Below are 25,530 nucleotides of genomic sequence, written 5' to 3' on the forward strand. Positions count from 1 at the left end.
AGAACAGCAGCCGAGAGTCTCCAAACACTTTGAGTCATAATATAAAACCGCGTTCCAATTCCTTGCTCCAATTTTTTTCTTGAATTACATAATGGTAGGCGGATGACGTCTCAGAGCAGGGGTGGAAATGAGTCTTGATTCCAGCCCAAACCCCAGGGCAGCCTTTCACGGGGGCTTTGGCTACAGCTTCCTGCATCTGAAGGCCAAAATGTGGGGTGTAGTGTTCAGGTGTCTTGACCAGAGCCAGTGAGAGGGGATGACGGGGCACCTGGAAGTCACTCTGACACTCTTATTTGGGGTATTGCGGGACCCCTGGGCTGTGATTTCCCCTGTGGGGCGTCTGTACCAGTTCCCACGCTCACACTCAAAGGTGTGATCCAGACACGTGCCTCTGGCTCCGGCTACACCTCCCGCCCGGGAACACGTGATGTTGAGCAAAACATCACCCTGTCTGGGAGCCTGTGCCAATTATCATGTCAGGCTTCCCACTGAGAGATAATTAAAGGAGAACATTACAATGTTTTCAAACTCCTGCAATAAACGAGATGCCTCTCCGAATAACCTGTTGGAGATGAAAACTGAAAGGCTCTGGAGTCCCCACTCCAGGCCCCATGGCAAAGACCAGAAGACCTCTGATCCTCAGAGCAAAGTGTGGCCACAAGTGGGTGGGAAGAGAAGAGGGTGAGGGTGAGGGTCCCTGGCTTCTCAGGCTTTGCAGCAGCACCAAAGGGTCCCAGCATGGTGCCCTGGCCCTGGGCTCGCTCAGATATTATCTCCATCCTGCAGCCAGGAAAACAGACTTCCAGGCTCTGACCTCAGGTCCCCCAGCTAGTGAAGCACTCAGTGGCTGCAGGATCTAAGAACCGGCCTTTCTGACTCTGAAGCCTGTCCTGTCCCAACCCTCTGGCTGACGACTTGCATGGGTCCCAGATGGTCCCCAGGATCCAGGTGGGTACACGTATGGGGGCCTCAGCTCACGGGCATTCATGCTACATGCTCGGCCCCAGGTTAGCAGACCTGGGCAAGGCTTCTTGCCCAGGTTCCCTGCCTATGTCCAAGGCCCTAACCTGCTGACACCTCAGGGTGGTGCCCCAGGCATTAACACTGAAGGTGGCAAACCTCAAAGAGCAATAGGTGCTTCCAGAACTTTTCTGTTACAGACTCAGAAAATCTTTGAGATCCACAAGAAACACTCCCCAGAGCATAAGGCAGAGGGGTGGCCTGTTAGACTGTGCCCAGCTGCACCCATGACAATGGGCTGGCTGGCCTTGGGCTTGACCTTGGACCCTCTGGATCTGTTTATCACATTTAAACAGAGACACAAATATCTCAACACTAACCCTGGAATGCTTTCTTCAATGCCTGGGCCCCAGGGCCCCATAGGGGGCAGCCTTTAGTATCACAGGTATATTTTATTTGCCAATAATGTGTGGCTGCAGGATCTAGGAACCAGTCTTTCTGACTCTAAAGCCTATCCTGTAACAACCCTCTGGCTGACGACTTCCATGGGTCCCAGATGGTCGCCAGGATCCAGGTGGGTACACATGCGGGGGCCTCAATAATCTGTGGCTTCGTGGGGCGCTCTGCTTCCTCCTTGGCTGAGCCCAGGTTGCTGTGCCAAGACCACCCTCCAGTTGTGGAATCAGAGCAGAATACAAGGGGTTCCTTCCATATGTCCCCTGGGAAGGTCCATATACAACAAGAGAATTTCCTACCCAGTCTCTGTCCCAGGAAAATCAAGAGTCTGTATGTTCCTCTTTGGCGCCGATTCCTTCTTGAAAGCCAGATGCCGCACCTTGCTCCAAGTGCTGCCCCGCCAGAGCCGCCCAAGCAGGGGCAAGCCAGATGTCCAGGTTCTTGTCAGCAACAGCAGCCACTACTCCTGCCCCTCTCAACTATCCCCTACTTATGAGTGCTTCAACAGATCATCTGTATTTCACACCAAATTCAAATCCAAAAGCAGCCGGCACCCCTTGAAAGCAGGGCTCACAGACACCCCACAGCCAATGCCTTGGTGGGACCTACTGAGGTCTGTCCTCAGTCACTAAGGACTTGTGTAGGTATAACTGTATGTTCACTTTCAAAGGGTGAGTTTTACAATCTGTGAATTATGTCCTTTAAAAGGGAATTAGCAGGGACAGTTCCCCTGGTGTGGAGGGGTAACTAGCAAGCCTTCGAATGACCCATAAAGCTTGGGGATTTTTTTTTTAAATTTAAAAATAAGGCATCCTAGGAGGAAAATGCCACAAAATAAACTTGTTTATGAGAGGGACGGAGGGAGGGAGGGAAGGAGGAAGGAAGGGAGGGAGGGAAGGGAGGGAGGAAGGAAGGAGGAGGAGGAGGAGGAGGAGGAGGAGGAGGAGGAGGAGAGGAGGAGGAGGAGGAGGAGGAGAGNAGGAGGGAAGGAAGGAGGGAAGGAAGGAGGGAAGGAAGGAGGGAAGGAAGGAGGGAAGGAAGGAGGGAAGGAAGGAGGGAAGGAAGGAGGGAAGGAAGGAGGGAAGGAAGGAGGGAAGGAAGGAGGGAAGGAAGGAGGGAAGGAAGGAGGGAAGGAAGGAGGGAAGGAAGGAGGGAAGGAAGGAGGGAAGGAAGGAGGGAAGGAAGGAGGGAAGGAAGGAGGGAAGGAAGGAGGGAAGGAAGGAGGGAAGGAAGGAGGGAAGGAAGGAGGGAAGGAAGGAGGGAAGGAAGGAGGGAAGGAAGGAGGGAAGGAAGGAGGGAAGGAAGGAGGGAAGGAAGGAGGGAAGGAAGGAGGGAAGGAAGGAGGGAAGGAAGGAGGGAAGGAAGGAGGGAAGGAAGGAGGGAAGGAAGGAGGGAAGGAAGGAGGGAAGGAAGGAGGGAAGGAAGGAGGGAAGGAAGGAGGGAAGGAAGGAGGGAAGGAAGGAGGGAAGGAAGGAGGGAAGGAAGGAGGGAAGGAAGGAGGGAAGGAAGGAGGGAAGGAAGGAGGGAAGGAAGGAGGGAAGGAAGGAGGGAAGGAAGGAGGGAAGGAAGGAGGGAAGGAAGGAGGGAAGGAAGGAGGGAAGGAAGGAGGGAAGGAAGGAGGGAAGGAAGGAGGGAAGGAAGGAGGGAAGGAAGGAGGGAAGGAAGGAGGGAAGGAAGGAGGGAAGGAAGGAGGGAAGGAAGGAGGGAAGGAAGGAGGGAAGGAAGGAGGGAAGGAAGGAGGGAAGGAAGGAGGGAAGGAAGGAGGGAAGGAAGGAGGGAAGGAAGGAGGGAAGGAAGGAGGGAAGGAAGGAGGGAAGGAAGGAGGGAAGGAAGGAGGGAAGGAAGGAGGGAAGGAAGGAGGGAAGGAAGGAGGGAAGGAAGGAGGGAAGGAAGGAGGGAAGGAAGGAGGGAAGGAAGGAGGGAAGGAAGGAGGGAAGGAAGGAGGGAAGGAAGGAGGGAAGGAAGGAGGGAAGGAAGGAGGGAAGGAAGGAGGGAAGGAAGGAGGGAAGGAAGGAGGGAAGGAAGGAGGGAAGGAAGGAGGGAAGGAAGGAGGGAAGGAAGGAGGGAAGGAAGGAGGGAAGGAAGGAGGGAAGGAAGGAGGGAAGGAAGGAGGGAAGGAAGGAGGGAAGGAAGGAGGGAAGGAAGGAGGGAAGGAAGGAGGGAAGGAAGGAGGGAAGGAAGGAGGGAAGGAAGGAGGGAAGGAAGGAGGGAAGGAAGGAGGGAAGGAAGGAGGGAAGGAAGGAGGGAAGGAAGGAGGGAAGGAAGGAGGGAAGGAAGGAGGGAAGGAAGGAGGGAAGGAAGGAGGGAAGGAAGGAGGGAAGGAAGGAGGGAAGGAAGGAGGGAAGGAAGGAGGGAAGGAAGGAGGGAAGGAAGGAGGGAAGGAAGGAGGGAAGGAAGGAGGGAAGGAAGGAGGGAAGGAAGGAGGGAAGGAAGGAGGGAAGGAAGGAGGGAAGGAAGGAGGGAAGGAAGGAGGGAAGGAAGGAGGGAAGGAAGGAGGGAAGGAAGGAGGGAAGGAAGGAGGGAAGGAAGGAGGGAAGGAAGGAGGGAAGGAAGGAGGGAAGGAAGGAGGGAAGGAAGGAGGGAAGGAAGGAGGGAAGGAAGGAGGGAAGGAAGGAGGGAAGGAAGGAGGGAAGGAAGGAGGGAAGGAAGGAATGAACATGCACAAATGAGATGAATGAGCAGAGGCATCAATCCTTTAGCCACAACACTGAGCTCAGGAAGTGAGAGCCTGGATCTCTTCCCTGTCACTGAACTGGCGAGCCAGGAAGAACCGTGGGCAACACAAGAGCGGTATGTGGTGTTAAGATGGGGAGATCAGTGAGGGGGGGTGGTCCAGGAGACACGGATGGCAACGCCCACCATGATACATGGCCACCCCAGCTGCAGACACACGCAAGCTCAATACATGCCCTGCCTCCTCTGACCACCATCCAACATCCTCACAAGACAAAGGCCCAGGGAACAAGCTGCTAAGAGAACTGGGGTCTGAAGCATCCTTTGGAAGCTCAAACAGAAACAGCCAGGGATGGGAAGTAGAAAAGGTGGGCAGCAGCCCAAGGAGGCCCAGGGCAGGACCAAGACCGTGAGGAATCCAGTTCACACAGGACTGACGTGCTGCTGTTGAGTCTGTTCCTGAACCCCAGCTAATCCTCTCTGGACTTCATTGGAAGGATCCATTTGGTCTCTGTGGTGGACCACATGATGGTTCCAAATATATCCTGGTCCTCATGCCTCAGTCTGCAAATGTCACCTTTTTTGACAAAAAGAATTCTCAGATGTGATAATACTGGATTATCGGGGTGGACCCGGAATGAAATCACAAGAATATTTATTAAGGAGGAGATCTAACACAGAGGAGAAAGCATTATGAGCTTGGGGATACAGACTAGGATGAGGAGCCATGAGCCAAACAGTACCCGCAGTCTCTTGAAGATGGAAGGGGCAGAGAACAACACCTCCTTGTCCCCCCAAGCCTCCAGCCAAGACACCATCCTGCTGACACCTTGACTTTGGCTCAGTCTAAACCAATTGCAGACTTTTGGTCTCCAAAACTGCAGGAGAATGAATTTGGATTGTTTTAAGCAGTTTTCAGTTTATAATAATTTGTTACAGCAGCTATCAACTAATACAGTCCTTCTTTCAGTTTCTAGCCCCTCCAGGTATTAAAATGGCCCCAATAAAATTATCTCTGGCATAAAGAAATTCACTTCTATACTTTGGTGGGTATGCTGAGGGGCTGAGGGAGAGAGCTGATGGAGATCCCCCTTCCAAAGAATATCTTTATCTGATCACAACAAGTAAGTGTTTACTGTAGGACAATTCCATTGTAAATCTTACCAAAAAATTAAAAAAATAAAAGTCAGTCATAAACCCAGAAATAACCACTGTTAATATTTTGGTGTCAAAATTTGTGTTTTTGTTTCCCCAAAACAAAAATCACTTCTGACTAAAGCCTCAAGCATTCCCTTTGAAGCCATTATTACCACCATCAGTGACAACATGCCAGATAATTAAAACCAACCACTGTGCTGCTCCAGAGACACAAACAGTGGCCCCTGGGTCTCCTTAAATCACAGCCATAGCCAGCAAAATGAACGACATGCACTTGGCTCTCGACTCCAAGGAGAGGAAGATGAAGAGCATCCATTCATCTAGCTGCTGCTTCTGAGAAGCTTCATCATTAATCTCAAACGTAATGGGGACAACTGTCTGCAACTTATCATCAGGATCTGCACCTGTCAAAGATTCTCCCTTTAGCCCATTGGTGGCCATTGCACCGAAGGATAGTCACCCGACCCTCCAGGCTCCTCATCTGGATTGCAGGGGAGGTATCAAATGCACCTGTCACTCAAGCATACACTATGTCCTGAGTATACCAGACTTCCAGTGTGTTTTGGGACCTTGGATCCAAAAGAATGAGCATGGTACCCACCTTTTTGCAAACAGCTCCAGATAACAGGGAGCTGGAGCTGTTTGCAAAACCAAGCGAGCAATTAGAGCAACAGTGATCATAACAGGGGAAATATTTAACTTTGTTACATATAAGAAGTTCAGGGGCTAGAGAGGGAGCTCAGAGGCACAGCATGTGCTTAGCAGGACAAGGCTCTGGGTTCAATCCCCAGCACCCACCAAAAATGAAATTCAGAAAGCACTATGCATATCATTCTTCACAGAACGGTCCCAAGCTAGGCTGGCAGGAGCCAGAGCAGTACTGTATTTTCAGACGGAGTCGTGTTCGAGTGAGAAAACCCCTAGAATTCCTTTAGGCTTAAATTTAACTTTCTCACATACAAATTGCTGAACAGGTCATCAACGAGGAGATGTCAATAGGAACTCAGTGGCTAGCTGACTTTTAGTTCCACTCGGATGCAGAAAGGAGGCTGGTTTCCTAATGCCCCGGGGTCTCTGGGAGGCAGACCCTCGAGTCTGGGCCACACTGTGGCAGACACGCCAGAGGCACGGTGTTCAGAGGCTCCCATCTGAGGTTAGCTTTCAGAGAGAATGGGGTGCTTCCCCAACACCATTTCCCAACAGACTCCAGCAAGTGTCGGGGCCCAGGGCTGCGCACAAGCCGAGGCTGGGGAGCGGCTTGCAAGGAGGCAGGAGCCGGGTCCCAGGCTGTTGGGGGCCGGCGTCTGGCTTCCATGCTCTGCCAGCAGGTGCATGCCTGATGGCCTCTATTCATCTTCACCTGAATCACTTAACTGCTTGTACAACTGTATAGTTTTCCCCTCTAAAGTGGGGGTTCTTTTCCACTCTAGGGCTGGGGACAGTCTTCATGATGTCAACACTCCCCAAAGTGCCTGCAAGATGTTGTGTGTTGGTATGACCTGAATGGTGTGTCCCCACCCCTGAAATCCCAGTGTTGAAACCTAACCCCCAAGCTGATGCATTAGGACCTGTGGCCTTGGTGGGGAGGGCGAGGCGCTCACGTGGGCAGAGCCCTCACAAATGGGATTACACACCTTTATAAAACAGATCCTTGGAGAGTCTTACGCCCTTTTCCACCATGTGGGGACACACGAGATGCTGGCCTTCTGCAACCTGGAAGGGCGCCCTCACCAGAGCCTGGTCCTGTTACAGACTCCTCAGACTTCCAGCTTCCAGAATGATGATGGATAATTCTGTGGTTTGTATGTCACCCAACCTGTGGCATTTTGTTATAGCCTCCCCAAAGAACTGACATGTGAATGCACAAACTTCTCGCCCACAGCTTTGCTGGAGTCTCAAGGAAGACTGGACTGGTGGTCCTTGCACATGTGTCACATGGTAACCCAAGTGCCCTGCATGTGTGCACAGCCCACAGCCATGTCCTCATGCCCAGAAACCTCCAAGAGCATCATTAAAAAGCTTCTCCTATCCTTCCTCTTTACAAAAACAAAAACTTCAAAAACTCCATCATCTATTTAGATACTCTGAAAAGTCTTAGAGCCTAGAGCCTGGGAATGTCAAAGTGCTAGTTAAGTTTTTAATCAACTCTGAAGGAGAGTATTGAGAAAGAGACCTTTTCAAAGGTGAGCGGCTGACGACAGGCTCAGAAAACAGCTGTCATCAAAGGGACGCCTGTGGGCGGGTCTCCGTCTCTTTGGCCTCAAGTAAAAACGGAGACTCCAGGGCTAACCCACGGTGGGGTCCCTCAAGGCTCACCTATTTGTGTTTAGGCCTCTGCAGGAAGCTGTGGGTAAACTGAGTGACACTGGAGCCATTAGGCAGGAAAGCAAGGTCTCAGGAACTCTCGGGCACAATCCCCTAGCTGAGAATGCCTAGTTCAAGGGGTGCCCTCTCCTAGCTCACCCCTCAAGTTCAGGCTCAGCTCCCCAGATGGGAGGAACCAGCTTGAGCCCGACAGCCTCCGGGACATGGGTGTGGCTTACCAGATGCCAATCAGCCTGTTTACTGCAAAACCCCGCTGCCCGAGAAGTACCAAACGAGACTCCTCCCACTGGAGCCTTACCCCTGCCTTTGAGGTGCCCCCCTACTTTCTCAGTTGTTCAGTTCCGGCTCCTATGAGGACTGGAAGGCCCATCAGGCGCTCCGCTTTTTTAAAATCCCATCTCCGGCTTTATCTTTTTTTGCTTACGGATTATTTCAGACTTTTTATTTTCCTAGGCGACTCGCACCTCCTGGGCGGGAACCTGTCCTGATGGTTTCAGCCGGGGCCATGGGCTTAAACAGGGTTCCTGTGCCCGTGATTCACAGCGCACAGCTCCAGCCAGACTCACCCCCAGCCCCGAACCGTGTACCTCGCCGTCTAGTCGGCATCTCCACTTAAAGTCCAACAGCCACCCAAACCCACTATTTTGTTCAGCTTTTTGGCTGCTTTGACTAAAAGACCCAACTAGAACAACTGTAGGAGAGGAAAAGTTTATGTGGGGCTCACAATTTCAGATATCTCAGTCCATAGAAGGCTGGCTCCACCCCTTGGGGCTGGAGATGAGGTAGATCATGGTGGAAGAGTGTGGTGGAGGGAAGCAGCTCACGTGATGATCGGGAAGATAGAGACAGACTCCCACTCGCCACATGCAAAATACAGACTCCAAGAGTGCACCCCCAGGGACCCGCCTCCTCCAGCCACACCCTGCCCGGCCTTTTGGTGACCACTCAATGAATCAAATCAGGGGGTTACTCACATGATTGGGTGAAGATTCTCATAACCCAATCATTCCCCCTCTAAATCTTCTGGCACTGTCTCACACGTGAGTTTTCAGGGACAACTGACATCGAAGCTAGAACATTCCACCCCTGGCTCCCAAACTTATGCTCATCCCACAGTGCAAAATACGTTTAGTCCATTTACAAGAGCCCCCCACCCCCTCTCCCCCGTCTCAATGGTTCAAGATTGGCCAGAACTTCAAGTCCAGTCTCCTCTGAGACTGAGGGCAAGCTTGCTTCACGAGCTCCTGTAAAACAAAAGTGATCCACAAATACCCAAAGTCTAAAGGTTCAGAGTAAACATTCCCATTCACAAAAACAGGGGCACAGAAAGAAGGAATGGGACCAAAGCGAGAATGACATCAGCTGGTCAAATAAGTCCCGTAGCTCCACAGATCTGGCATCTGGGGCACGTGGCATGACACTCCGCCCCTGTGGCCTTACTGGTTGCAGCCCAGGTGGGCTTTCTGTTGGCTTGTCTTGCTCCATTCCTGAAGCCTTTCTCAGCAGCCGTTCCATGGTACCGGCATTTCTTAATCCTGGGGTCTCTGCTGCAGCTCTGACTGCCTTACCCCTCCCCACACACTGCCCTCTCAGGAGGTGCCCACGGGGACTCTGCACTCGCCTGGCCTCCCTTCGACATCTTGGTGCAAGCCTCCTTGACCCCCTAACTCCAGCATCCTGCATTCCTGCAGAACCAGCACCGCTTGGTTGAGGCCCAGGTCTGATGCCATCTTGAGCAGTCTCCAAACCTCCACGGACCCTGGCTGCAGGGGCCTCGCAGTGTCTGGATGGCTGAGCATGTTGAAAAAAAAACTTCCTAGGCCCCCCTATGCAAGAAGGTGCCTCATTGATTTCAAGAGAATTTTTACTTCCTCTAGTTTGAGATAAGTTTGGTGTTGCCAGCTCCTGAAATGCCCTCAAACCATCTTTTTTTTAATCATCTCTGGGCAGAGCCTTCAGCACTGTTTTAGTGGCTACAATGTCTCTAACAACTGCACCTTCCTTGGCCCCAGTTTCAGTTTACTTTTCAAGTCCAAGTTTTTCAAATCTTTCTGCTCTGCTCTCTGCTCCTGGAATCACCCTAAATTTGGCTAAAAGCCACCAGCAATATCCATGACACTGGCTGAATATGACGCTGTCTAGAAATCTCTTCCACCAGATTAAGAAGCCCATTGCTTTTAAAAATCAACCTCACAAAAAGTTGTGGACACGGGCAAAACACAGACTGCTTTTCAGCTAGAACATAACACGAATGGCCTCTAATCCAATAGTGTCCTCCTTTTCCTCTAAACCCTCCTGAGCCCCGTCTTCACTATCGGCACCTGGTCTTCTGGGCTCCCACCAGCATTGGCCATTAACCTCAGTTTACAACAACCTCAAGTATTTCCAGCTCGCACTGCTAAGCATCTCAAAATTCCTCCCACCAATTCCAAAAAGCTCCAAAAGCTTCTGAAACACGTGGTCAGGTTGGTCACAGCAATGAGGCCACTTCTGAGTACCAGTTTCTGTTTTAGTAGCTTTTTTGCTGCTGAGACTCAAAGACCTGACAAGAACAACTTTAGAGGAGGAAAAGATGATTCTGGGTCCCACGGTTTCAGAGGTCTCAGTCCACAGACAGCGGGTTCATTGCTCTGTGTTTGAGGTGAGGCTGAACATCAGGGTGGAAGAGGGTGGCAGAGGGGAGCAGCTCACATGGTGACCAGGAGATGAGAAAGGTCTCCACTCACCAGACACAACACATGTGCCACAGAGGCACGCCCCCATGACCCACCTCCTCCACTGACATTTCCAGTCCTGCCCCGCAGCCCTTCTCCTCTCAGCCGACCACAGCACCACCCTGGAGCAGATCAGCCCTGAGCCTCTGCACACTCCTGACTCATCTTCTCTCACATCCAGTCCTTCAACAAATCCTGTTGGCCCCACCCAAAATGGGCCCCCTTCTTGCCACCTCTGCCCTGGTCTGAGCCATCGCTGTCTTTGACTTGGATTCTGCAGTGGCTTCCACCTGAGACCCCCTGCTTCCATCCTCACCTGTCCTGGGTCTGGTCTCAATTCAGCACCTGGACAGAGCCCGTTAAAGCTCAGATTGAGCCATATGCTCCTTCATTAAAACCCTGCAATGGCTTCTCACCCACCGAGCAAAACTGGAAGTCCCTTAAGGCCTCCGAGTTCCAGCTAAGGGCACATCACCTTCCTCACCTTCCTAGTACCTCTGTTCTCTCCCCACGGCTCTACATTCTGTGGCCACACTGGACACCTGCCACTCTCCACAGGTGCCAGGCAAGCTCCTGCCGCAGGACCTGAGCATAGGCTACCATTTCCTCTGCCCTGCCGAGCAGATAAGGGATGGGTCACTGTGAACTCCTGAGGATGTGGGAAATAAATCACCTGGGGTGCTCCCTGGAGAAGACGAGTGCTCAAGCCCAGGTTTCTAACTGGTGATGGTCAGAAGTTGAGGCAATGAGAATGGAGGGAGTCGTGGAGGAATGGCAGGCAGGATTGTCACCAACGCCATCCTGGCTCACGAGGTCCAAGCACTGTACAGAAAGCTTTGTGGGTATTTGACATATCATTTAATTCTCAAATAAGCCAGGCATAGCTTCACTCACATCTCATCAATGAGAAAATCAAGGTTCAGGGAGTTCAAGCAATTTGTGGAGACAAACTCAGTGGGTGGCGGAGCTGGAATTCCAAAAAGTGCCCCCGGAGCTTGGTTCCTCTGTGGGCTTGTTTTTTTTTTATATTTTTGTTCTTACTACATATAACGCCTCTAGAAGAAACATACATTAATTCTGAAATAAAAACATCAGAAGTCCCACTCCCCCATTAAAATAAATCCAAGGACACAAAACAAATCACTCTTCGATGCTAAAGAGGAAAAGATCAGTGCTGCCGTTTCTCACAGAAGAGTAAGTGAAATATCAGGGTCAAACCTGATTGAATTCAATCCTTTCAAAAAGCATCAGACAGAGCAGCAGATATCTCATTTGTAAAACACCCCGTCCCCATGGTGATCGTCCCATTGAGGACACCATACACGTGGCCATTGGGTACCAAGTATGTAAAGAAGGGACTCGTGGGAAGAATGGCAGAAGGTATTTAAAGGTAGGTTTATTTGGGGGGTGGGGCTGACCACTGAGCCCCTTCCCCTGCCCCATTTTGTGTTTCATTTAGAGACTCAGTCTCACTGAGTTGCTGAGCATCTATCTCACCTTTGCTGAGGCTGGCTTTGAACTCACCATCCTCCTGTCTCAGCCTCCCTTTAGGGAAGTTTTAACCCATCATACACCCATCAATGAATAACTGGAAGCCAAGGGAGAAAGCTCCGCAGCCCCTCCCCCAGGAAGGACCCAAACCGCCCAACCCCTGTCCAGCCAGAGAAGTGCAGGGGGCCCGGGGCCCAGGGGAGAGCTCACCTGGAACGTTGTGGATGGTGATGGCCAGGATGAGCAGCAGGATCCTCCTCCAGCTGCTGCCGCCGGGCTGGGCTGGGCTTCCGTGGGAAGGCGCCAGGGGGGCAAGGCCCTCGGGAAGGCTGGCGGCCATGGCCTTCCTCCTCTGGTAGGCCTCGCCGTTCTCGCTCTTGTCTGAACAAAGAGAGCAGGGTGGGGAAAGAGGCTTTGAAAATGTGCAGGCGGACCCCTGAGCAAGGGGCCCAAGAGGAAGCGCCCAGCAGAGGACATTCTGCTTCCAGACTGCGGCAGACCTGGTGTCCTGATGGCCATTTGCCCCCTCATACAGTCATCCAGCAAACACCCTTCAAACACACGCTCACGGCCGGTGCAGAGGTACTAGGAAGGTGGGGAAGATGAAGATGTGCCCCCATGATGCCCGCTGAGACCCTTGATGGTGACACCGACAAGGAGCTCAACATCTGGAACCAAATCACCTGGTTTGCTTCCTGACGGCCTCTCCTAGCTGTGTGGCACTAAAATAGTTGTCAACCTCTCTGTGCTATAGTTTCTGATTCATAAAAAAGCAACACCAGTAGTGATTTCAACGTGGTTCTACAAGGATTCAGTGAGGAACTGCAGAAGGTTCCAGAATATACGGACGTGTTGATCGCTATTGTGGGTGCTGTTCTCGCTCTCTCCCCCAGCCCTACAGAACTGCAGGCCCTGTGGCCCTACCCCTTCCCTGGTCACCCACCTCACAGGGACCAATTCAGGTCAGACCCAGCCCATTATGCTCCCTCCCCAGGGAGACAAGGTGACTCCTGGGCTGTTGGGGGGGGTGGACTGGAAGGCCATGTGACAGGGGCAGCTATGCCAGGATGGACCGAGGTGGCAGGTGGACATCAGCAAGCAGGGAAGGGAAGCCGCGCTGCCCAGGTCCCGCGGAACACGGGGGCCACCTCACCACCCAGCCCTGGGGTGTCAGGCACCCACCCTCAATAGTACAAACTCCCTCTTTGGTTTATTTTGGGTCCTTTCCCAGGGCCGGAGGGACCTGCACCCCCAGGCACCTTGGGTTATTCCTTTCTCCCCACACCGGGGAGGGGAGCCTGGTGGGCTTCATCAGCTGTCAGACAGGGGCCCAGAGCACACGGTGCAGCATTGGGCACCACTCAGCCCTGTGCCTTCTCCCAGAGGATGTGGTTTCCCCTTCTGGTGGCCCTGGATGGCACCAGGGCCTCCCGCCTGCTGGGCCAGCGCTCTGCCATGGAGCCACACCCCAGGGCTCATAGTGCCCTTGACTCTTGAGTGTCCCCGTCTGGGGGATCCATTCTATGTCCCTGACCGTGACACATGCAGAAGCCTCGTGTGTGGACTTGCCAGGGACAGCGTGACAGCCCTCACCCAGGACCCTGGAGTGCAGACACTCCACTCACAGAACGTCCAGGGAAGGAACCGCTCGACCCGAGCCAGGAGTTGGAGGAAAACTGTCAAGAAACAGGAGCCGCCAGAGCCTCCTTAGCCTCCACTAACCATGGGCAGATGGGTGGCCCAGCCCCTGTCCCCAGGGCACCGAGGCCCTGGTTTGTCTCATCCCCTGGGGCGCCGCTTTAAAGAGCACAGTCCCACCACAGGAAAGTGCACCTGGGATTCCCTTCAGGTGACCCGCCCGACAGGACAGGAACGCTGCTGCTTTGTATTTCAAAGACATGAAAAGGGGACACACTCCCTTCTTCTGAAAATCGTTGTGTCTCCTGGAATCCAGCAAATGCAGCTTGAAGACCAAGAAGGTGCCAAAGCAGGTGGACCCCCTGCTGCTGGGCTCTCAGCCAGCCCGCCCGCTCGGTGCCAGCCTGCAGTAGCCAGGAGGCCCAGCTCACAGTTCTGGCCTCTGGGGAATGTGACCATCTCAAGTGGACAGCCACTGCTCTCAGGCCGTCTGGGTGGCAACACACCACACGTGAGGAGGTGTGCACACACTGATACATGCATGTGGGTACCTGTGAGTGGCACGTGGGACCCTCTTTCTGGACAGGGACACCAGGCAGCCCCTTGCCTTTTGCACATGTGTGTTTTAGTTACACACGGGTCGGGAGGGGACTGGAGGACTCAGAGGCTGGTGGGGAAATGGCTAAGCACTCGGTCAGCAAGTCCAAGAGTACTGGGGACAGGAGCATGGCGTCCACAGCAGCGTGCTCAGCTCTCTCCTGGATTGAGCTCCCGAGTCCCCACGTCCCCTCTGAGTGCACTGGCCTGGGCCTATCTGCTCTTTAAGTGGCAGCTGATAAGGAGCAAAAAATAATCTTTTCCTTTACAGATGTATAGCTTGAGAGCCGACAGACAGGAAGGCAGGTAAACGCCTTACATCTGGGGACCAGGAACGCACACCCTGAAGCAAGCCTAGGGCTGCACTTGCCATCACTAACGTCACAAGAACATCTGACCCCAGATCCAGGCAGGCGATGCACAGAAAGCCACAAAGGTGGGAGGAGCCACCGGCAGGGCCAGCCCCCCACTGTGTCTAACAGGGACACGGAGCCGCGTGAAGAATTAGCCGAAGCGAAGACGTGCTTCTGGACTCGAGGTCCAACACGTGAAGACTGGCATCCATGTCTTCCCTTGAGGCAAACAGGAGGGCAGGACACCCAAGGCACTCGTGAAAGTTAAATAAGCCACCACCTGGTAGCAGCCACTCATGAGTCTGCAAGGAGGAAGCCTGGTCCAAATGAATCGTCATGGACAGCCAGGTGCCCCTGGAGCAGCTCGCCTTCCTGGGAAGGCTACTTGGACAGCACTGCCTGTGGGCAGAGGATGACGAGTGTGTGGGGCTGAGAGCCCGTGGGCGTGTGCCAGAGGGGAGTGACAAGGACCACACGAGAGTTCCTGAGAACAGGGGGCGGGACCTCGCCACAGCACACGTGGCCCTGAGGTCCTCCCCAGTGGTGCCAAGTCATCTTGAAGGACAAGGTCACAACCCACTCTCCAGCAAGGCATACGCACGCGGTTTTGAAACAACATTTGACTCCTTGTGGATTCGAGGACCTTAGGCTGGGAATATCGTGAAAGTCAAATTCCCCTGCAGTGGTGACTGTCCCTCATCAGGGGTGGACACAGGCATATGAGCACACTGTCCCTGGGACAGTGGGACTACCTAAGTCCATCTCTGGAGACGGACGCTCAGGCCTCCAACAGGCCAGCAGTGCTAGTTAACCGACAGTATCCTAGAGAGCGCTCCAGCAGCACCACCAGCCGCCACTGGAGGCGATTCGGCTGGATCAGCACAAGGAGGCGAATCCTCACCTGCCAAGTGCAGACAACTTCAAACTCCCCAGGAAGATACTTCCTTTCCTAAACCCCTGATGTGAAAGATACAATGAAGAGAAGCCCGCTGTGTTCACCATGGACCAGGGGCACACAAACCGCGCCCCAGAGCCAATCAAAGGCAGGGAAGACGAGCATCCGCCCACTCAGTCTTCTTTCCTTCTTGTTGCCCAGAGAATCAGCATCGTTTAGGGGGAGAAACAGAATTACCAACGTGAATTGCAAGGATGTTTGCAGAGAATTTGGTTTTGGTCTTTAATTATAGTTGGGATTAGAAGGACTTTCCTTATGTCTAACACTGAATTTGAACATGAAATGATTACTCAACAGTGGCTCATGTTGACCATGGCATCTAAGAAACTAAGGCCCACGGACACCGTCTTGACTGTCACATGGAAACTTGAGGCAGAGCCAGGGAAGCTCTCCTGGATCCCAGCAGAAAACCCCCTCATTCCAAGACACCCCAAACTAAAGCCTACGGCAGTCTCCAACCTCTCCACAGCTGCCACCATTCCCTTTTGGCAGAGCTATAAAAATATAACTCCACTGAAGCGCACTTTCCAGAGAGAACAGGGCCCCGAGACCTAACGCAGTTGCTTCCATTTGTCCAGCTCTTGCATGGTGATGCTCTGTGAGTCAGAGTGACGCCGTGGTCAGGGGAACTGACAAGGGACCACACCGTCTGCTATTAGCCATAAAGCTGCACTTGGGAGATGCAGGCTCTGTGCCTCAGTTTCCTTGTTGTGTAAAATGGGATCAATTAGTCATTCCAACTTAGTGAGGTTGTGAGTTAAAACATGTGGGCGCACTGTCCAAACGCTAGGCTCACAGAGCACAATTCATGCTACAGTTTCCTATTCTGCTGTTTCACTTTAAACTATGGAAATATTTTCTAAATGTCTTAGTTTCTATGACTCTGACTTGTAATGGCTCTAGAGCATTTACTTATATGAACCCATTATTTGCAAAACAGTTTCTTTTCCTATTCACGTTCAGTCGTCTTTTTCTCTCCCAAGTGCTAAAAAATGCAGTTCCAGTCTCAGGCCACTTGGGGGCATACTCTTTCTGCTCCCTCCCACTCGTAATGGGAATCTACTTGGAAAAGCTGCTTCTACATATGACATCAGGCACTGGTTCTTTGTATTACAACTTCATGAATCATACATGCCACTGGGACATGTAAAGTGGGCTGAACCTACCCCAGGAAATGGAGCTCAGCACATGGGGAGCTGTTCTTCCTGTAGAGGGGGGGAATCTGCACAAAGACCCTTAATTCTTTCATGCACCTGGTTGTAACTAAATACCCAGCAGCAATTCATTTCCTAAAACTGAACCACAGGGAGCTGTAGCCCATGTGCATTTTTACAAATGCAAAGGCAAGTACATGCATTTAAAAATGAGTAAGAAAATCCTCCCAATTAATCCCTTGTCCTAATTCCACATTTAATTGCTTCTTCAAATTAATTTCTGCCTGGCCTTTGCAGAAAAGGGGAGGCTTCCGCAAAAATGGGGACCAAAAAAATGAAAGAAGTTGATTCTTAGCTTTTGATCTTCTGGAGGGTGTTAGGACTTCTACTGGCTCAAAGAACAACATGGATTTTTTTAAAGGGGTGATTTTGACTCTCCAATACTTTTGCCTTAAATTTGGTCTTTAGAATCCAGAGGGAACTTGAGCCTGTGGCCAGACTGTCAGGCGCAGGGAAGGTGGGCTGGCTGCAGAGTGGCCAGAAACACAGTCTCTGGCTGAGATGCCGCTGATGCCTTCCCCATAAAACCCCTTGCTTCTCTGAGTCTTAACCAGGCTACACACCTAGCAGTGTCCTCAAATCCTCCAGGACCCTTGGAACTACTAATACCTGGGGGGCAAGTGGAAAGTCCCAGCCTAAAACCAACAGCAGAGCATTCCATTGTGATACACGTAATGGGCAGGGCTGGGTGGCTGCTCTACCCACCCATCTGGCCATTGGGCCAGTGACTCACAAAAAGCGTCCTTGTCCTTAAGCTTGCTTATGCAAAAGTAGAAATGCATGCTAAAGCAACCTTGGGAACCTAGAAGATTACAGAAGAAAATGCCAATCACCAAGCATTGCACCACCCACAAAATAGTGATAGTTCGAGGTTGGCGCATTTCCTAATCCACTTTCTCAGGCAGTTTTATGGGACTGAGATGTCACCTTGTACAACAGCAGACAGCTTTGTGTTCTCACTAAATTCTCACGTAAGAATTTCCCCATATGATTAAACACCCTTGTGTGTGTGTTTCAAGTGATACAAAGTCTTACTTACGTTATCATACCACTGGGTATTTCGACTGCTTCTAAAATTATTTTTTCCTTATAAATCTCACTGCAAAAACTTTAACCAGGACAAACAATCAGAAATTTGGACAAAGCTCCCAGAAGTTGAACTGCTGGCTAAAGGGCCTTGATGCGTTTTTCTAATTAACTTCCAGGAAGACTCAGTGGTTTGCAAGCCCATGGTAGAGTTCTCAAGTTCTCACCAGTTATTTCTTAGCACTGGGTACTTCTCATGTAAAAATGAGTGTATTCATTTAAGGAGCAAATGATGTCTCCCATAATTTGTATTTCTTTGACTACAAGTAAAGTTGGACATTTTTCAGAGTTTCAGAGGCTTATTTCTTCCCTCTTTTGTGAAATGCCCTTGGTCCAAATGAGCCCTCTTTTAAGTAACAATAACATGATTAGCTAATTCCTTACAGATGGGTAATTTTCTGCTATCCACTTAGGTTTGTCAGTGACTAATGAGTCCTGGCTGGGAGCAGCAGGTCTTATTGCACATCAGACTCGTGTACCCACCTGTCTGGGTTGGAGTCTCAGTCCCTTTTTGAGTTTTGTTTTTTTTTAATGTGATCTGGCTTTACTTGTGACTCTATATGGTATGGTCGCGAAGACTAATTTTCTCAGATCATTTTCTCTCTCAATATTGAAATATCACTCCTTTCAAAAGCAGAGGATGGGTGAATATCTTCCCCTTCCACCCCCTCCCCAAGCCTTGGGATTCTTAAAAGCTACATAGCAGCATTGCAAACCATGCAAGGGGAGAAAGAGTCTATTATGAGCAAAGACCTTGCCAGAGATGCCAGATGGAAATTAAAAGACAGGATATATCCTGTCATGTACAAATTTCAGATTTAATTTTTTTCATAAGTATATCCCAAATATTGCATGGGATATACTTACACTAAAAAGTACTTGTTGTATTTTTTTGAAATTCAAATTTAACTAGGTATGCTGTGTTTTAGCTGACACCCCCAACCGTGCCTGGATTCTATGGGGCAAGAGGAGCTGGACAAACTGCACTCTACTAGGAAAACAGCCACATGCTGGTCTCGGGGTAGACTCCATTGAGGATGCACTGCATGCACCGTGTGTGGCCCTGGGCAGGAAAAGATCCCAGGGAGAGCACAGAGACTTCGTGGGAAGCTAACTGAAGTATTCATTATGCTCAGTTTGACCTTTAGGCAGAGCGGCACCCAGAGCTTAAGAAACATGACCATGGACTTATTTTCAATCTTCGTAACTATAATGCACATTGCCATTTATCACTCTAATAGTCACAGGCCACATGATTATCAGAAGGCCAAACGCTGCCTGTGTAAGGGCTGATTCAATTTCCTCATCTTCTCTGTAAGTACGTGTTTTCCCAGGCACTGCAAGTCACCCAGGCCTTACCTTACATGCTTATGAATAAGCAATTGCTTAGCGACAACGCAGATACAAATAGATCTGCATAATTGGTGAAAATTAAACATCAGAAGAAAAGACGGGTTCACTATTAATGAAAGATTTCTCATCCATTAAGCAAACCACCCACTAAAAAATGTTCCTCACTCCAAGTATTTGGGGAAAACAATTTCTACCTTCAGGCAACAGAGCCAAAATGTCCAATAATTAAAGGTCCACCTACCTGGTCTGCGGTTCTACTTTGAAGGCACAGACTGCCGTTTGGTAAACATGAACTCATTCCTGGTGAATTAACTGTGGTCTAAAAATAAATCTTGGGTGGGCTCCAGGGCTGCCGCCCTAGTTCTTCCCTGCCCACCCTCAACGTGCATGGTCAGTACAAATGCCCCATGGGAGAGGGGCCCTGGGAGTTTTTGCAGGACCCACCAGCAAAGAGCGTTTGCTTCAAAAAGTCCCTGGACACTCACTGGCAAAGGACATCTTGGAGAAGGAGCAAGCTATGAGGGTTTTGCAGAGGACTCCCAACATCCCCCAGAAAGATGGGAAGTGCCCCTTAACTTACACAGCTGCAACTTCTCGGTCAAGGAGAAGGTGGACGGGAGAACTGTGCTCACGTCCAGCTGTGGACAGTAACCCTAACTGTCCTTCAGCTCACTCTCCCCAGTGGGGTACGCTGTCCCCTAGCCGCCTCTAATTTTGAGAGCGAGGACTGTCAGCTACACACTGAATCTCCAAAAGCAGAGGAGCTTGTAAAATGCAGATTCCGGGGCCCCTCCCTGGAGCTACCAAATTAGGATCTTTTGGTGAGACACCAAGAAGTCTGCACTGTACAAGCCATGTCCCCGCCACCACACCCCCCCCCCAATCCCAAGGGACCTGTGACCCAAACTAGATTTTGAAAATTAATATTTTAGACCACCCAGATGCGAGTCAGTCTAGGTACTTCCTCAGCATCTAAGTATTCTTCAGTCCAATTCGGTAACAGGGAGACACCTGAGCCTGCCTTGTATGTGGACACCTGGGATGTGCAGGATCCTCTCAGAAATCTCTCTGAATTCTTCCAGTGGGGAAGGCCAAGGAATTCGAGACAGGAGGGCAAAAGGTCATTGAGCTGCCTCGATAGGAACCGCTGTTTTCTTGTATCAAATAAGAATCTGAGCCGTTGCAAGGGCACAGAACAGGAAATGAAAGGACGGCACAGGAACTGAGAGGAAAAGCCCCCAAGCCAAGGCACTCCCTGCCCTCCTCCCCCTGCCTGCGTCCACATGTCCCAGTCCACCGCTCGGCCATTATCTCCCTTCTCCCTCTCCTGTCCTGCGTGGTGGTCGCTAGGAATCAAAACAGGACAATGTCAATGAAACTGATGGCCCTCTAACTGACAGTTCACCTGCTGCCGGGGTTTGCTTATGCTACTGAATTCTGTCAGCTACAAAAGGAGCAGGAGCATTTCTTTTGCCCCAAGTCACAAAAGGAAAATGTGAACAAAAGGAAAATGTAGAACTAAAAGGTTTGAGCCACATTAAAATGCACAGAGACTTCCTGGCTTGGGGTTTTCCTGTGATTTAGGTTGTGAACTATGGATGCCAACCAAGCCCAGGGAAGTCCAGGAAGGAAGGGAGGGAGGAAGGAAAGGAGGGGGGGGAGAGAAAGATAGATAGGTGGGGGCCCACAGAGGCTTTGCTTGTCTTTGTTGGAAGGAGGCCAGGGGACCTGCGGCTTTAGTTAGAGTGTGAAGAGGACAGAAGTCCAGGCCAGCCTGGGCACGGAGCTCTTGGGCAGCGACTGAGAGGCTCACAAGACACCCCAGGAAGATCCCACCTTAGAACCCAGACAGGGTCATGCGGGTCAGGACTTCCGGCATCAAAGACAAAAGGCCACCGTGACTCTCGGCACTGCCACCCTACCCATTTGCTGATGTCAAATGCCTGCACTCAGCCTGTCAACACTGAATGCCACCCCCACTTCCTGGGTGGAACCACCATCCAACTGCCACGAGGTCCAGCAGACTGGCCAAGCCAGCATCACCTGTTGCTGAAGAGACACGAAGAAAGGCAAGGTCCGCAACGCCAGCATCCATCCCGAAGGAGAGAAGGGGATTCCCGAGCATAGCCAGGGGCTTGGGAGAGGGAAGAAAGGGGAAAGGGGGGGGGCAGCCAACACGGGAGCCTTGTTCATGTCCTTTAGACATCCATGCCTTCAAAGTACATTGAATTTGGGCCTGAAGTTGAGGCTCAGCGGTAGAGCACTTGCGAGGCCCTGGGTTGGATCCTCAGCACCACACAAAGATAAATAAAGACATTGTGTCCATCTACAACTAAAAAATAAATATAAAAAAATACATTGAATTTATTCCAGATCTTCCCCTCCCTTTAGAAAGATATAATCGAAATAGAATTCCCCAGCCCAGTCTGCCTCCAGTTTTCTGGAACAGTCCTAGCTCAAGGTCTTAGCTTCTTCCAACTGTTCATGAGCCTAGTTAGGCAGAGTCCATGGCACCTTCCCATGTGGACATCCTCCCGACCTAGGCAGCCCCAGACTCTGAGTCAGCCTACTTAAGCCATCCCTCAGGCCAACTCTGCAGCCCCAGGAGAACATGGGTACTTCCAACACTAATGTTCACAGAATCCTGCTCCAGTCTGTGAACTCCCCAAGGGCTCCAGGGATGGCACATTACAACTGCTCACAGGGTAAGAATATCCACCCCATGAGGATCAAATTCACTTGCCCAGATAATACTATGTGTCTTGGTGCTCCCAAATAAAATTATTTTTCCTTGAGGTTCTTTAAAATACTTTCTCTACTTTTTTTCTTTTAAGAGATGGGATTTCATGTGTTTTTCAGGCTGGCCCCATACAATCCTCTTGCCTCAGCTTCCTGGGCAGCAGGAACCACAGGTGCATACCATGGCACCTGTATAAATTATATTGATAATATAAAAACCCCTATGCTTTAGAGAAATTTTAGGAACTACTGAGAAGCACAAAGAAAAGAGTCACTCACCACCCACTGGTAGCCATCTTCTAAACATGAACAATTAAAATTTTTTCTATACAGCATGCATACTTGTACAGTCAAACACACATACACCACACATACACAGCTTTCCAACTGGATTTGAGTCGTGATTTTACACAGCAGTAAACAAGGACATCACTAATTGTCCTCCTGTATCAGTGGTTCTCAGCTGAATTTCCTTTAGCTATGAGAGGTCAAGAGCAGCAACAGCAGAATTTCCAGTAGCCAAATGGAGAATTCAAAATAGACTTTTTTTTCCTCTCCTAAATAAAAAGGATGTGTGTTCATTGTCTAAATTACTTCAAAGTCAGGCACAACCAGCTACCTCTCAGTTCTCTAGTGAGTCGAGCTGCTGAGAATGATGGAATAGAGTTGGACAGGAATTATAAACGGCCACTTAAAACTTGGCCAAATGTTGCATGAACTTCAAAGGGCTAATACATCTCAGAGACATCTGGGGCATCAATGTCGCCGTGATGAGCCATTTCTGAGCCTTTCCTCCTCTGGGTGCAGCTTGAATGGCAAATGAGAAACAAGTGGGAAGGACGATCTCTTTGTTGCAGCCTGACTTTTCATAATATTTAAGTTTTCAAGTGCATCTTCTATTGGTTGTCTGTCTCTAGGACTCCACCTGCCTAACCAGCATAAATAAATACCACGAGGGAACGGCTGGAGTCTGTTCTGTTCACAATTGTGCATGCACGGGACTTGCACATAGTAGGCCTTCAAATATCTGTGGAATGAATCGTGGAAGCCAATGGATGCTTCTTCCTGGGAATGTGTGTGTACTTCCAGGGAGTTTATGATCTTCAAGGTTAAGAATCTCATTCCACAATACCCTTATGTCATTGCTAGACAGACATTAGTTTATCCAAAGGCCTCTCTTATAGACATATAAATCAAGGGTCAGGAAACCTACCAGATGGTAAAATGCTAGACTTCACAGGGCAGCTCCTTGACTCTGCTGATGTTGCACCAAGATATTCACAGACAATCCAGAAAGGCATTGGAAAACTGTTTATAAAGACAAGAAGTGGGCCAGCTTTGGCTTATAGGTTGTACTTTGCTGAATCTGATACAGACCCATAGAGCAGGACTTTCAAGATCCCTTTGGGCATCAGTGGAATCATCCCCAAAACTTTCTGCATCCAAAGAATTTAGCTGCACAGGTTCCCTGCAAGTGGGCTTCCCACAAGGATCAGAGGCCACGGCCCTTTCCTGGATGAAGTGGAGGGCGTCTCTACCACAGAGAATGAGCAATGAGGCACAGATACCTGGTTCTTCCGAGTTAAAAAGCAGCCCCTTAGCAGAAGCTAGGCAGCTGGGAAGGTGAAGCCTCCTGGAGGCTCGGGTGGACATTTGAGGGTTGGGTGTGCCCACGTCTAATCAGTATGGGTTTAGGAGGAGCAATTAGCATATCATTGAGATGCAAATAATTTACACATTATGTAAATGAACTATGTTTGTTTCAGAAAGTTTGTTTTCTTAATCAGCTATGTCTTCCCCTGCAATGTTTTCATGCTATTAATCTAATCAAGCAGCATCATAAATATTGTGAAGAAACTGTACCCCAGGCATCCCTTCCTGCTGTTAGAAAGGAAAAACAAAAACTCTACAAGAACAAGGTCCCAACTACTGAAGAATAACCATCCTCCCAACTCAGGTGCTGGGTGTTCTCTGTGACAAAGCGCACAGTCAGATGGCATTTAAGTAAACTTCTGCCAGGCTCTGAGCTGGGGCAGGGGCGAGCACAGGGCTTGGAGAAGCAGGCCATGGGAGTTGCCGGCTGACTGGCCAGTTTCTCAGCTATTTTGCCATCACTACCTGCCGGTTCCCTGGGCCCCCCAATTCCTGTTCCAACCCACCACTTGCTGGTTCTTTGGGCATGTCATTTGATATCCTGAGCCTCAGTTTCCACATATGCCCAGCGGGGCTAATAACATTACCCACGCTGTAGGGTTTGGTGAAGAGCAGACAGTAACCAGGACCTGCCTAACCAGCACCATTAAAAATTACCATTCAAATCCCTAATCTCCAGGTTAGCAGAGCAGAACTGTGGCTTGGCTGTAATATGAACACTTTAAAATTCCACAATCATGTTGACATTGTCAAGTTTCAGAAAGGATTGCCTTCTGCTAAAGATAATAGAGACCTTCAGTCAATAAAAGGAGGGGGTACTGCCCCTTAAGATACTCTATACTGCTTGGGAATACAAAGTAACTTTTCTTTTTTTTTTCCCCCAACAGAGTTTGTAGTGTACTTAGGGTAACCCTGATACCAGTTTGTACTTCCTAAAATGTGTTACCACCAGGGAGATAAGAATATGGTAGGCCAACGGCATCCCTGAAACACACTGGCCACCTGCTTATCGTCCAGAGTAGAGGAGATGGATAGATGGATACACAGATGCATAAATGGATGATGTGTGTACACACATAAATACATAAATATAGGCATGATTTATATACAAAATATATTCATTTGCTACTTTGTTAAGCCATTTTGTTTCCCAATAAATTTCTAAAAGTCAATTTATATATGTATATAATTTTTTTTTTTTAAAAAATGAGTCTAAAGAGAAATATAATGGCTTAATAAAGTAGTATCAGATGGCTAATTGCTGGGAAGAACAAGTGGGTTTGCCCATGGACAAGGTCAGAAGGAAATGGACAGGAGAAGAGATGGTCTCTGGAAGGGAAGAAACGATCCACCCATTGGAGCACAGCGGCCCACAGGGGAAACACGTCTTTCTCTACCCATTTTCACGGAGTTGGGGGCCTCCGAATTTTCAAAGATGTCCGTCCACCCACTCAATCCAAGGGGGGCCAGCGAGATGCCCAGGTGACCTGGACAGGGCTCAACTCCAGTGCAGCGAGGCAGAATTCTGAGCCTTCCACTGAGCCAGACGCGCTGGTTCAGAAGGGAGCTGGCAGGCAGAGACGACTGTGCTGACCTGAGGTTTCTTGGAGCCAACAGAGCAAAGAAAAAATTGGTTCTGAGAGCAGGAATCAAAGAAATTAGAAATCCAAAGGAGTGAGACTTGGTGAAATCAGTGTGGGGGACGGACAGAGGGGGCTGCCCTGGCACTCCCGGGCAGGGGGGGGGGGGCTCTGCCTGGTGGAATAAGTAGAGCGAGGGCGGACTTTCTGCCACTGTTCCTACTTAGACAGGACCTCGAGGTACACGGGAAGAGTAACTTTCCCTAGTGAGAAGACAAATGTCATCCACCAATGTTCAGAAAGGGGAGAGATGCGGCTGGTGAGAGCTCTGTGTTCTCCCAGCTTCAGAGGGACATACTTGTGAGAGAAAGGACCATGGGGCTGGGAGGCAGAGGGACAGTTAGCAGCTGTCCTGTAAGGATGGCGGGCGGCGGAGCGGGTGTGCAGGTCAGGAGACGTCCATGAGCAGCTGCATGGTGGATGGCCACTGAACCCAGCCAACCACGTTCAGAGCCTTTCAAAGTGGTTCTCAACTGGAGCGTACAGACGTCAGAAAACCCAGCCCAGCACCGGGGCTGTCTCTTA

The 25,530-nt window shown here is 50.4% G+C and overlaps 1 protein-coding gene across 6 annotated transcripts in view; it reads right to left on the bottom strand.

Annotated features, from left to right (window-relative positions):
• Positions 1-25,530, bottom strand: part of Slc39a11 (solute carrier family 39 member 11) — a 384,139-nt gene that overhangs the window by 113,511 nt on the left and 245,098 nt on the right. For all 6 annotated transcript variants that reach the window (XM_048795690.1, XM_048795712.1, XM_015503535.2 and 3 more), the window contains one exon: positions 11,988-12,158. In XM_048795690.1, the coding sequence (XP_048651647.1) occupies positions 11,988-12,158 (171 nt within the window). The remainder of the gene's footprint in view (positions 1-11,987; positions 12,159-25,530) is intronic.

This window comes from Marmota marmota, unplaced genomic scaffold (assembly GCF_001458135.2).
Source record: "Marmota marmota marmota unplaced genomic scaffold, marMar, whole genome shotgun sequence".
NCBI classification, from domain to species: domain Eukaryota; kingdom Metazoa; phylum Chordata; class Mammalia; order Rodentia; family Sciuridae; genus Marmota; species Marmota marmota.